The sequence below is a fragment of the Bos indicus genome, chromosome 29 (genome assembly GCF_029378745.1).
Source record: "Bos indicus isolate NIAB-ARS_2022 breed Sahiwal x Tharparkar chromosome 29, NIAB-ARS_B.indTharparkar_mat_pri_1.0, whole genome shotgun sequence".
NCBI classification, from domain to species: Eukaryota; Metazoa; Chordata; class Mammalia; order Artiodactyla; family Bovidae; genus Bos; species Bos indicus.
This window is the reverse complement of record NC_091788.1, coordinates 741,315-754,655: the sequence shown is the minus strand read 5'-3', so window position 1 is coordinate 754,655 and position 13,341 is coordinate 741,315. Positions and strand designations below refer to the sequence as shown.

The 13,341-nt window shown below is 48.9% G+C and overlaps 1 protein-coding gene across 5 annotated transcripts in view; it reads left to right on the top strand.

Annotated features, from left to right (window-relative positions):
• Positions 1–8,689: 8,689 nt before the first annotated feature.
• The window catches only part of PANX1 (pannexin 1), a 58,093-nt gene continuing 53,441 nt past the window's right edge, over positions 8,690–13,341 (top strand). For 4 of the 5 annotated variants that reach the window (XR_011564933.1, XR_011564932.1, XR_011564931.1 and 1 more), the window contains exon 1: positions 8,697–9,179. Coding sequence is in view for 2 of the 5 variants with exons in the window: in XM_019954953.2 (XP_019810512.1) it covers positions 8,999–9,179 (181 nt within the window). In the remaining 3 variants the exon portion in view is untranslated. Of the gene's footprint in view, positions 9,180–13,341 lie in introns of all 5 variants that reach the window. The other variant, XM_070782833.1, reaches the window with a different exon arrangement.

Genomic DNA, 13,341 nt, shown 5'->3' with positions numbered 1-13,341 from the left:
CCCCCGCGTCCTCGGCAGGGAGACGGAACAGGGCACCGCTCCCCGAGGACCCTGCCGCCACTTACCGGGTCAGGCTCCGATCCTCTGGAACACAGTCAAAGCAATGTGCTTTTCTTTCTTTATTTTTAAAGGGGCTGTGAATAATCCTCAGGTATAAAATAGAAATAGAAGAGTGGGCGTGACTGAGAAAGCAGACCCAGTCTGTTCTCTGAATGAGCTCGTCGAAGTGTGAAGACCCTCTGAAAGATACCTTTGTTTTCCATCTTTCATAATTCTTAAACAGTGCTTCCTTACCATCAAAGTCTCTATATATGGACAGTTTCGGGAAAGAGTTACACTGCCTCAGACATCTAACTGGAATGGCACTGATTTTTCATCTCTGTTATGCAAGATGCTTCCTTTAGAGGTTCCAGGAAAAATAACTTTCTGGGGTGTCCCTGAAAATGTCTAAATCAGTATCTGCTGATAAAATTTGATCAAATGACTTTTTTGGAGGCTTTAGCCAGCTCCCCTGGCCTTTTCCCTTTTAATATAAATAGCCTGTGCACTGTTTGCTACAAGAAGCAAAGTTATACGCATTTTTAAAAAATACTGTTTTTATACAAACCTGTAGAGATATTTGAATGTTTACATTGAGTTGAATGTTTACAACTCACTTCATTTATACATTTTTTACAATATGTTTCTGTGGCAATGTTTGTATTTTCAAAGATCAATCAAAGAATTTGTATTTCAGAATGTGGAGGGCTGGAATCTGAAATAGCAGGCTAGATTCTCCCACTGTGAGTCAAGACACTCCCTGCGAGTTTAGTGGAAGCTTCCAAGGGGAGGGAAACTTGGCGGGAGGGAAACTTTGCAGGAAGCAAGCCTGGCCTTGATTCTTGAGTCTGATTTTTCACTGTTAGGAGGATCTTTCCCAGGCTCCATCTTTTATGAAATAAAGACAGTGTCATCATGTGAAAAACACCAGAAGGAATTCATCAATGCAGCTGACTGGCTGGGAGGAGAAAGACATAGTCTTTGATGGGAAGAGGAAAGAAAAGGCTAATAAAAGAGAGTCCCGGTAGCAAATTTTTAAACCAATAAATCAACTTTGAGATATATTTTTATAATTTTCAAGTCTCAAATGCCAAATAAAATATTGAACAACTAAGCTCAACCCATTAAGAGGCAATCCATACTCTGTATATATATGCCTCAGCTCTAGGTGTAAGATTGATAAAAGTAACATTGTTTATTACTAGACTGAGAAATTGCCCTTAGCCCATGCTGCTGTGAGATGGAGGCTGTTAGTACATCTGCCTTAGCAGTGGGTTACAGGGCTGTCCAAGTGAACAAGTAGGACCTAATAAATATTGGTGGAGGGACCTTTCATACTGTCTTATCTTCATCTTGGTGAAGGGAAATGAGTAATTTGATAGAAGCTATAGTCTTACATAAACAGGATGCAAATGCTAATAGTTCTGTTCATAGTTTGCTTGAATGTCATATCAAACATGATACCCAAGGATCTGGATTCCAGACTGCTAACCACTGATAATGTGATTTTTAGTATGTGCTTACAGTTTTCAGACATGTGTAGGCTATATAATTTCATAATATTAATCATGATAAATGCCTTATTTATAACTGACCTAGAAAACAAATTATTTAGTTGTAAGTCTTTTCCTTTTCTCTTAGCTTATTTTTTTTAATGAAAATGAAACCAAAAAGTAGTTTGATTATACCATTTCTCTTTTTAATAAAGTTTCATGTATCATAAAGATAGCTATTTACAGTTTTTTTTTTCAACGCCCTACCTGAGGTCTGCTGCTACTGCTAAGTCGCTTCAGTTGTGTCCGACTCTGTGCGACCCCACAGATGGCAGCCCACCAGGCTCCGCCGTCCCTGGGATTCTCCAGGCAAGGACACTGGAGTGGGTTGCCATTTCCTTCTCCAATGCATGAAAGTGAAAAGTGAAAGTAAAGTCGCTCAGTCGTGTCTGACTTTTCTCGACGCCAAGGACTGCAGCCTACCAGGCTCCTCCGTCCATGGGATTTTCCAGGCAAGAGTACTGGAGTGGGTTGCCATTGCCTATCAAATATTTGCTGCTGCTATTGCTAAGTCGCTTCAGTCGTGTCTGACTCTGTGCGACCCCATAGATGGCAGCCCACCAGGCTTCCCTGTCCCCAGGATTCTCCAGGCAAGAACACTGGAGTGGGTTGCCATTTCCTTCTCCAATGCATGAAAGTGGAAAGTGAAAGTGAAGTCGCTCAGTCGTGTCCAACTCCTAGCGACCCCATGGACTGCAGCCTACCAGGCTCCTTGGTCCATAGGATTTTCCAGGCAAGAGTACTGGAGTGGGGTGCCATTGCCTTCTCCAACCTGAGGTCTAGTAATAGGTAAATTTTTTACCTGGAGCAGGCGATTAGTTAAAAGAGAATTATTTTTTAGATATTTAGGAACTATCCTAGTTATACTCATTAGAGGAAATGAAAAGTGACAATATATATATACAGATAATGTTGTTGTTGTTTAGTTGTTAGGTTGTGTCTGACTCTTTTACAACCGCATGGAATGTAGCCCGCCAGCCTCCTCTGTCCATGGAATTTCAAGCAAAAATACTGGAGTGGGTTGCCATTTCCTACTGCAAGGGATCTTCCCAACCCAGGGATTAAACCCATTTCTCCTGCATTGACAGGCAGAATCTGTACCATTGAGCCACCTGGGAAGCCCACAGATAACACGACTCTCACCAAGTATTGTTTTCTCAGAGGTACCACACTTCTTCATGCTCAGCCTCACTCTGCTGAGAAAATGAATCACATTTATACATGTCTTTTCCTCTTGTTACAACAGAAGATGTGTGCCTGCTCCTGGCAGGGCCAGTCTCTCTGGACTCTGGAGATTGCATCCCTTCTTGCTTTCTCAAGAACTTAATTCCTTTAGTCATCTGTTTTCCCTCCTGCACGAAGTTATCAGCAATACCTTCCATTAAAAACAGACAGCAAACAAACAATCACTGTCTTTAACTCCATAACCTGCTCCAACACAGGTCCTCTGTTCCCTTGATAGCAGAACTGAAAGTGCTGTCCACACTTGTCTCTGTCTCCTCACCAGATGCATGCCTTCACCTGTTCCAAAGGTTTCCCTTCCAGAGGGCCCTGCCCAACTCTGCACCCCAGTCTGCTGTTATCAAAACCATCACGACTATAATGATAATGGAAATGATTCCACGTTCTGTGGCCTCTTCCCAGTCTTTATCTTACTTAACCTCTCAGTAACACTTGGCAGCTCCTTCCTTCTGGATACCCTCTAGTTCCCTGGCTCCATAACATGACCTGCCAACCTTCCTTCTTCCGCAGCAGCTATTTCCTTTCAGTCTCTTGCGAGTTCCTTCTCCTCCCTCTGACTTACATCTTAGCATGCCTCCCAACTTGAACTGGGCCCTTTTCTTCGTTCGGCCCTCCGGGGCGGGCTGAATAGTATAGCCAAAGATTCCAGGTCCCACTCCCTGAACCTGTGAATGTTATCGTGTACAGCAAAAAGACTGCAGCTATGATTGTTACAAATCTTGAGATAGGAAGTTTATATCGGATTACCCAGATTGGCCCTAAATGTAACCACAGTGTTCTTATGGGGCTTCCCAGGTGGCACAGTGGTAAATAATCTGCCTGCTGATGCAAGAGACATGGGTTTGATCCTTGGGATCAGGAAGATCCCCTGAAAGAGAAAATGTGGCAACTCACTCCAGTATTCTTGGCTGGGAAATTCCATGGACAGAGGAGCCTGATGGGCTACAGTCCATGGTGGGAAGAGTTGGACACAAAAGAGTGACTGAGTATGCATGCAAGCACGGTGTTTGTATAAAAAAAGATGAGGGAGCTATGGGACACATGAAGGAAGGTGCTATGCTGCTGGCTTTGGAGATGCAGGAATGCTTTCTCAAGTTTGGAAAAGGCAAAGGACCGGATTCTCCCCTCGAGCCTCTGGAGGCCTGCTGGCACCTTGACTTTATTGCAGTGAAACTGAGTTTGAACTTCAGATTTCCAGAACTGTTGAAAAATAAATGTGGGACTGTTGAAAAATAAATAACCCTGGTGGTCCGGTGGTTAAGAATCTGCCTTCCAATGCAGGGGACTCAGGTTTGATCCCTGACTGGGGAACTACGATCCTACATGCTGAGGGGTAACTAAGCCTGAAACATGCAACTAGAGAAGCCTGCTGCGCTGCTGTGAGGACCCAGAGCAGACAAAGAGATGAAAGATAAACGTGTGCCACCAAGTCAGCGGTAGTGTGTTATACCCCCTCCATAGGTTATTTCACTCATCTTCCCGGATCTGAAAATCATCTTTATGCTAATAAATTCAAAATGTATTTCTTCCTAGGCTGCAGACTCCAAACCCTGCTTGAGCAGATCATGGAGGCAGTCCCTGTCGCTTCTGTCCCTCTAAGCACAGTCCACACAGCTGCAACAGTGCTCCTCCAAATCCGATCAGATCACTTAACCTGGTAAATTTCCTTTACTGTCTTTTGGTTTCACTTTTAACAATATCCAAACTCCTTACCTTCATCTATAAAACTCAGACTGATTTGGCTGCCCCTGATGGCCACATCCCCAGCTTTACCTCTGACTCCTCTCTGTTTCAGCTTTCCTGTGCCCTGCTAGTTCCTTCTTGCCTCAGGACCTTTGCACACACTGCTTTCTGTGCCTGGAGTGCTCTTTCTTTCCAGCACCCTCATCCTCTTTCCTAGTTCAGATGTAAGCTTCCCAGACTGCCCTCTCTAAAGTGGACCTCTCCCAAGTTATTTCTAATTTCCATTATTTTCTTTAGTTGCCCTAATCCTGGGACATATCCATCTTACCTGTTAGTTTGACTTTTGTCTGTCTCCTTGAAATCTAGGCTCCATGGAAACAAGGACCTCAGACCTTTTTGCTCACTGCTGCACCCCAGCACGGACCACAGTGCAGATACACAATAGTTGCTCAGCAAATATTACTTACAGAAATAAATGAATATATAAACAGAACAGACCATGTAGTGGGCTTAACTCTCTTGACTTTGACTATTTTGGTCACAGAAGATTTCATATCCAAATGTCAAGGGTCTCTAACAAACAAAACAATGGTTTTGGGACCATAGCTATGAGGCCCACAGCTGCTTTGGCTTCCTTCTAACAAATGACACTGGAGTAAGGAGAGGGGGAAGGGAGGCTTTAGAGGAGGTGAAGTCGCTCAGTCATGTCTGACTCTTTGCAACCCCAAGGACTATAGTCTACCAGGCTCTTCCATCCATGGGATTTTCCAGGTAAGAGTACTGGAGTAGGTTGCCATTTCCTTCTCCAGAGGAGGATGTGTTATTTAATCCCTAAATGCACCTTATAGCAATAAAGGGGGAGACAAACACTAAATCAATGGACAGTTAAACACATACTTGTTGAACTGTAAATGAAACAGAAGATATTAAGAAGAGGTAGCAAGAATACACAGAAGAGCTGTACAAAAAAGATCTTCACGACCCAGATAATCACGATGGTGTGATCATTCACCTAGAGCCAGACATCCTGGAATGTGAAGTTAAGTGGGCCTTAGAAAGCATCACTACGAACAAAGCTAGTGGAGGTGATGGAATTCCAGTTGAGCTATTTCAAATCCTGAAAGATGATGCTGTGAAAGTGTTGCACTCAATATGCCAGCGAATTTGGAAAACTCAGCAGTGACCACAGGACTGGAAAAGGTCAGTTTTCATTCCAATCCTAAAGAAAGGCAATGCCAAAGAATGCTCAAACTACTGCACAACTGCACTCATCTCACATGCTAGTAAAGTAATGCTCAAAATTCTCCAAGCCAGGCTTCAGCAAAACGTGAACCGTGAACTTCCAGATGTTCAAGCTGGTTTTAGAAAAGGCAGAGGAACCAGAGATCAAATTGCCAACATCCACTGGATCATCGAAAAAGCAAGAGAGTTCCAGAAAAACATCTATTTCTGCTTTATTGACTATGCCAAAGCCTTTGACTGTGTGGATCACAATAAACTGTGGAAAATTCTGAAAGAGATGGGAATACAAGACCACCTGACCTGCCTCTTGAGAAACCTCTATGCAGGTCAGGAAGCAACAGTTAGAACTGGACATGGAACAACAGACTGGTTCCAAATAGGAAAAGGAGTACATCAAGGCTGTATATTGTCACCCTGTTTATTTAACTTATACGCAGAGTACATCATGAGAAACATTGGCCTGGATGAAGCACAAGCTGGAATCAAGATTGCCGGGAAAAATATCAATAACCTCAGATATGCAGATGACACCACCCTTATGGCAGAAAGTGAAAAGGAACTGAAAAGCCTGATGAAAGTGAAAGAGGAGAGTGAAAAAGTTGGCTGAAAGCTCAGAATTCAGAAAACTAAGATCATGGCATTTGGTCCCATCACTTCATGGGAAATAGAAGGGGAAACAGTGGAAACAGTGTCAGACTTTATTTTTTGGGCTCCAAAATCACTGCAGATGGTGATTGCAGCCATGAAATTAAAAGACACTTACTCCTTGGAAGGAAAGTTATGACCAACCTAGATAGTATATTGAAAAGCAGAGACATTACTTTCCCAACAAGAGTCCGTCTAGTTCCAGTGGTCATGTATGGATGTGAGAGTTGGACTGTGAAGAAAACTGAGCACCAAAGAATTGATGGTTTTGAACTGTGGTGTTGGAGAAGACTCTTGAGAGTCCCTTGGACTGCAAGGAGATCCAACCAGTCCATCCTAAAGGAGATCAGTCCTGGGTGTTCATTGGAAGGACTGATGCTGAAGCTCCAATACTTTGGCCACCTCATGCGAAGAGATGATTCATTGGAAAAGACTCTGATGCTGGGAGGGATTGGGGGCAGGAGGAGAAGGGGACGATAGAGGATGAGATGGCCGGATGGCATCACCGACTTGATGGACATGAGTCTGAGTAAACTCCGGGAGTTGGTGATGGACAGGGAGGCCTGGCGTGCTGCAATTCACGGGGTCGCAAAGAGTCAGACATGACTGAGCGACTGAACTGAACTGAACTGAATTGTGATTTTCATAAAGAAGGAAAAATTGAGGGGAACAGTAATAGATAGCATGTACACAGCACTCGTCAGTCGCCAGGCAATGTCCTAGGCACCTTATGTATATTAACTCTTTCGATGTTTACCTCAATCCTAAGCAGTATAATCACCTTACAGATGAAAACACTGAGGTACAGAGGAGGCATGTAACTTTGCCAAGGCCTGCAGCTGGTATCACAAGAATATTTAACAAAAGTTAACAAAAATTAATCCTGTTTAGTGTTCGCAAGGAAGACTCTCCAGGGTAAGTGACATCCAGCAGAACAGTCCAGGCAAAGAGGCTACTGTGGATGTGTTTTGGGGCAGGTGAAGGTCTGGAGGAGGCTAAGTTGAAGAACTGAAGGGAAAGTAGTGAAACCGGTAAGGCAGGCAGTGGCCATACTAAACAATTTGAATTTTATCCTAAAAACAAGGTACACTTTAAGAAGGGTAGTGATAGGATAAGACTGGAGCTTTTACAAGCTCCCTTTGGCAGCTGCTTGGGAGAAGGGCTTGGGGGCCTGCAGGGCCTACCTGTACGTGGTTAGGAGAGAGGATGGCAGCACAGGTGGAGGAAAATGATTAGATGTTCAATGTTCAGGAGCGAGAAGCCAGAGAATCTGGAAATTGCCTAAGGGATCTGGGAGAGACGGCACTGTTACACAGGGCAGTCCAGGTGTCTGGTTTGGGCGCATGGTCGGATGGCACTGCTTTGAGAAAGATGGGGAAGACTGGAGTTCAGGCCAAGAGGAGATGCGGGTTGTGTTCCTGGCCATTGTGTGGTCCTGGTCCCATGAGTCCCCTAAGCGGAGGGTCGTACAGGCCATGGGACGAGGACTCCGAGGGCAGGGCGGGGTGGAGATGTACACAGGGCAGGTGAGCGCACACAGAAGAGGCTTGCCTGCACGGACCTGCCCGTGTACAAAGAGCAGAGACGGCAGCCCCGGCCCAAGGAGCCCTCCTCTTCAAAGGTCCTGCCAGCTCCAAGTGTTGCTGATCACAGCATCTTTTGACTGTCTCTCAGCATCCCAGACCGAGGCTCTCGCGGGCAAAGCGAGAGACGAAGCACAGACCCCTGAGACCGAGTCAGGCGCAGGCTCACCCCTCCGAGCCCGCACATCCCTGGCCCACAGTGTACCTGCAAGAGTTAAGCGCCCCCTCTCCCACGTTTGCTCGGTCTAACCCGCTCGATCGCCTTTTATGGCGCCCGTTGCTCTCTGAGGCCTTTGCACCACCTTCTGACCCGATCCCGCCATGTAGAAATGCTGGGGGTGAGGCGTAAGGGTCCGTCCGGTCTGCAGGGTGGCAGGTCACTTTCGGAAGGGACTTCAAACTTCCCGGCGCCCGGAAGAGGAGGGGATGAGGGTGGGAGGGGCGCGAGGACTAGCCGAGGTGCCTCTCGCCCGGACGCCCCCTTCAGGGGTGGATCCCAGGGTTGCGGGCGCTGCGGCGCTCACCTCGCCCTCCGGCTCCCGGAAACGCCGCGCTCCTTCGGCGCTCGCGCTCCTCCGAGGTTCCGGGAGAGCGCGCGGGGCGGGCGAGAGCGCGCGGGGCGGCGGCAGCCGCAGCCGGGGCCTCGCGGCGGGGCTCGTGCTTTGTTTGGCCGCGGACTCGCCCTCGGGCGCGCGGCGGCGGCGCGGAGCCCGGGGACCTGCCGGGGTGGCTGCGCCCGGGCCTGCGGTGGAGGAGCGGGCGCAACCCGGGCTCCCGTGCCCGCGGAGCAGCCCAGGGACACGCCAGGCCAGGCGCCGGGAGAAAATGGCTGCGGCGCATCACGGTACAAAGACCGGCGGAATGTGGGAGCCACCGGGGACCCAGCAAAGGGAAAGCGAAACCCGCGGGCTGGGCTGGTGACGGTCGAAGGCGCCGCACCGCCCTCCCGACGCCGGCAGTCCGCAGGCCTGCCTCGCAAACCGGCCCGGCCCAGCCCGGCGCGCCGCAGCTATGGCCATTGCGCACCTTGCCACCGAGTATGTCTTCTCGGACTTCCTGCTGAAGGAGCCCTCGGAGGCCAAGTTTAAGGGGCTGCGGCTGGAGCTGGCCGTGGACAAGATGGTCACGTGCATCGCTGTGGGGCTGCCTCTCCTGCTCGTCTCGCTGGCTTTCGCGCAAGAAATCTCCATTGGTGAGGTCCGGGGCTGGCGGGATCGGGGCGGGCTGGGCCGGCGTCATCAGAGGTGCCCTAGTCTCTGGCTGGAAGTGATTTACCGCGCGCCCCGGGCGGTGCTCGGCCGTTGTCATGGGCATATGCACGTTGGGAAGGAAGGTAGCCAGATTTGATGGTCTGAAGCAGTCTTTGTCCACGTGCTTCCCGCCCCCACCCCCAAACGTGGACTCTGCTCGTATCCCACTCCCCAGTTCGCCAGTTGCCTGCTGCCCACTGATGGCTTACTGGCAATGTGCCCAGTCAGTGCCTACTGCTGACTGTGGCTTAGTGTTCAAGCCTCACTCCTAAGACCGGCGCCGTTGTCACTAGATTTGCCTGGAACAACTGTCTCCTCTCCCCTCCACCCCCACATTCCTGCAGTCACCTAGAATTTGTATCAGAGAAGCTCCTTAGTGTCTAAATGGAGCATATGAGGAAAAGTACCCCAATCAAAGTGCTTTCTCCCTTGTCTTACATTAAATTAACGTGTACTGAGACTTAGCAGCTGCAGGGTTGTGAATGATGGGAAATAACTGCTCTTGGCCAGTATTAGAAGGATATCCAGATCCTCTACCTGGATGGTCTTTTTTTGAATGTGAGATAAATGAATCGCCTCCGTGTAAATTCTCATGTGTTATAGCAACAGTTGTGTGAGATTCTGAAAGTCTGGTGGCCTGGGTAGGATCACGTGGCCACGAAGCGGCTGGTCTTCCTTACCAGCTGTTCTGATTTTGGCGGGGGCGGGGTGGGGGGGTTGGGTTGCCAGGGGAGAGTGTTTGAGTTAACAGGAAGGCAGTGTGTGAGGCTATACACAGCTCTGTGGAGCGGAGGTGGCCAGTGGGCTGAAGGATGGGGAAAGCTTGTGTGAGAAGCTGGGCTGGCCTGGGTGAGAAGCCCCTGCCCGTGGGTGGGATGTGGATAAGCAGAATTGACACTTATGCCAAGATTTTGAGATGGTGGAGAAGGCCCACTTCCTGGAAGGACAGACACTGCGAGCGAGTATCCTCACTGAGGCAGAAGGATTGGTCAGGGTTTCTGGCATATGAAAGTGAATATGGGCCTGAGTCAGTGAGAACAGAACAGAAGACTTGGTTTAAAAAGTGAAAAGTTATGATTTGAGTAGAGGCTGGACTAGCTGAAAACAGCACTTAATAAGTAATAGGCTGAGGGTACTGTGTAAGGTGTGGAGAAGGCAATGGCACCCCATTCCAGTACTCTTGCCTGGAAAATCCCAAGGACAGAGGAGCCTGGTGGGCTGCTGTCCATGGGGTCGCTAAGAGTCAGACACGACTGAACAACTTCACTTTCACTTTTCACTTTCATGCATTGGAGAAGGAAATGGCAACCCACTCCAGTGTTCTTGCCTGGAGAATCCCAAGGATGGAGGAGCCTGGTGGGCTGCTGTCTATGGGGTTTCACAGAATCGGACACGACTGAAGCGACTTAGCAGCAGCAGCAGCAGCAGCAGCAGCAGCAGCAGCAGTGTGTAAGGTCTGTGAAGGGGAGGAGGTTAGAGTTAGGAAGGATGCCATAAAGATTCAGAATCAGTTGAGGTCTTGTGTGAGTGTGGGCCCCACGACTCGAAGGGAAAGGATGGGAGGTTTCCAGGAGCAGGGAGACACGCTTTTGGGCATATAGCTTTGCAGAGGCCCCTAAGGGCTGAACTGATCAGATACCGGAAAGGCTGCAGGCCTAGTGATTGGGGAGTGATATTGACGAAAGTAGTGAAGTTGAGGGAATAGTTGGTTAGAAAAAGGTTACAGTGAGCTTGATTTTGTGATCTGCACCACAGAATTGTTCAACTTGGCAGGAAGTCATCAAATTCATTTTGAAAAGTAGTCTTCAGTTTTCCTTGTCATTGGACAGGTATTGGTAGTCAAAGCTTTCCCTCTGCCTTCCTGTGAGTTGAGGCTTCCAGGAGAAAGGAAAACCACAAAGTAGCATGGATCCTGGAGATGATCTGCCCCTTCATTGAATGTTTCCTGAGGACCCAGTGCTGGGCGCTGAGGACCCAGGAGTTGGGGAGACATGGGCTCTGCCATGGGGGAGCAGCCATCTAGTGCCAGGAGCTGGATACCCTCTGTGATCAAACCTTACCTCTAGCCCACGTATTCCAGGGACTCTTAAGAGTGCTGTCAGCCCTTTCTAACTGATGGGCTGTCTGAAAGGCATTTACTTTGGGTAGGTTTACCCAGTGGGAGGCTGAGCTTTTGCTGGTTTTTTGTTGGAGGGTGTTGAAGGAGTTTGAGGTGTGGTCCTCTCCCTGCCCTGTAGGAGTTTACCATCCAGCTGGGCACAGGAACAGACTTGCTGGAGGTAACGTGGTTCAGCAGTGTGTGATTCAATGACAAGGCAGTGTTAAGCTCTGAGCACCAGGTGGCAGGAGCTTGGGTGAAGCTGTCAGCAGACTCCTGTATACTGAGAGCTTCAGGACATTTGACAGGAGGAAGGCAGGACCAGGGATGATGTTAGACAAAGCCAGAAGACAGACTTCAGAGGGGAGAGAAGAGGTACAGGAAAGAGTGCGTGGAACTGATCTGGTGGGGTCCTGCATGCTCTGGGAGGTGGGAGCAGAAGGGGCTCTGCCTAGCCGTCCGTCCAGCCTTTGTGGGTCATCACAGAGGTGATGTGGTGTGGAAGGGCAGAGCAGGGCGGTGCCCATGGGCACGGTGGAGGGCACATTGGCGGCCTTGGCAGCAACCTGGAGCTGTCGCTGCTTATTGGTCCTGACTGCCCTGTGACGGCCGGAATTACAAGCACAGCCATTCTGGAGGGAGTTGCTAGGAGAATCATTTAATTTCTGAGTTGTGGCTGGAGAGTTTTAAAGACTTCTGCAAAGTGAGCTGCTGATGTTGGATTGATGTAAGAATTAAAATAGGCCCCTGGTCTGGTTAAGCCTGATACTTTGCTCAGCTCTTCTAAAGCATTGCATGCCTGGCTTCCCAAGAGGGTAAGCTGGGTAGGGGGACAAAAAAACCCCAATTCCACACTGTCTGATGCACAGCAGAGGACAGTTTAAATTTGACTGTGACTCTTGGCTGGTAAGACTGTGCAATGGGAGCCAGAGAAGAGGCACTCAGCACTGACCACGTTTTTTCAGCTCTCACTTTTTCTCTCTGCTTGCCTTGCATCATGTCTTGTATACAACAAGTGCTCAATTAAGATGCGGTGAAAGAAATGCAGGAGCATGTGAGAGAGCTCTCCTGGGTCTGCCCTTGGAGAATGGCTGGGCTGAGGCGGGGAGGGGCATCCAGGGAGGGAGGCCAGGCCTCCGTGTCCAGGTCAGAAGCCCATGTCAGGATTGAGGTTGCAGCAGCCAGGTCCCAACCTGGAATTCACCAGCTCGAGGTGAGGGGTCCCTGGTACGGGGAGACTTGCTTGTTGCTGGGTCCCCGTGTCATTTAATAACACAAGGGCTGCTCTGGTGAGGTCAGTCCTGGTTCCCTCCCTGAGGTCCCGCTCTGATGACAGTACTGCAGGATATGGTCAGAGTGGAGGCACCAGTTGCCCCACCTGATTTACAAGCATAGGGTGTGTTGCAAACGCCTCAAATTCCCTTTTACAGCACTTTTGGGGCAAGGGAGAATCTGTTTGAAATGTCGAAGGCTCTGTGGAAGGCGGTTGAGTGTTGTTCTGTATGGCTCAGGCTGTTGAGTGTCATTCTGTGTGGCTTGGAGAACACACGACTGTCACCATATGGCAGGTGCAGGGGGTCAGAGTTCTGTGCCACAAAAGGACCTTCATTTCTAACACACCTTTGCAGATGCCTCTAGAGGTACAGCATCTGTCACCCTGATTATCTCCCTATCTCTATATATTTCTGTATCTAGAGAGAGTTTAGGAAATAGCAGAGTGACAGCTCTGTGTAGAATACAAGCATAATTGGGCCACATGGCCTTCACGCTCTGAAATTCTAGTATTTATCTCAAGCATTGAAGAAACTGATTCCCTAAGCATGTTATTTTTCAACAGACCAAACCCTGAATGAGATTTGTGGTCTTGGGGTCTTTTTCTGGATCTGCAGTGCCATTGGCCTAGGGCTGTACGTGACCCGAGGCCGAGGTATCCTCCCTTGGGATCTGCTTTGACTCTGGAGCCCCCGTCTGGCGCCTTGGGAGATGCTGGGAGGGTGGAGTCCCTG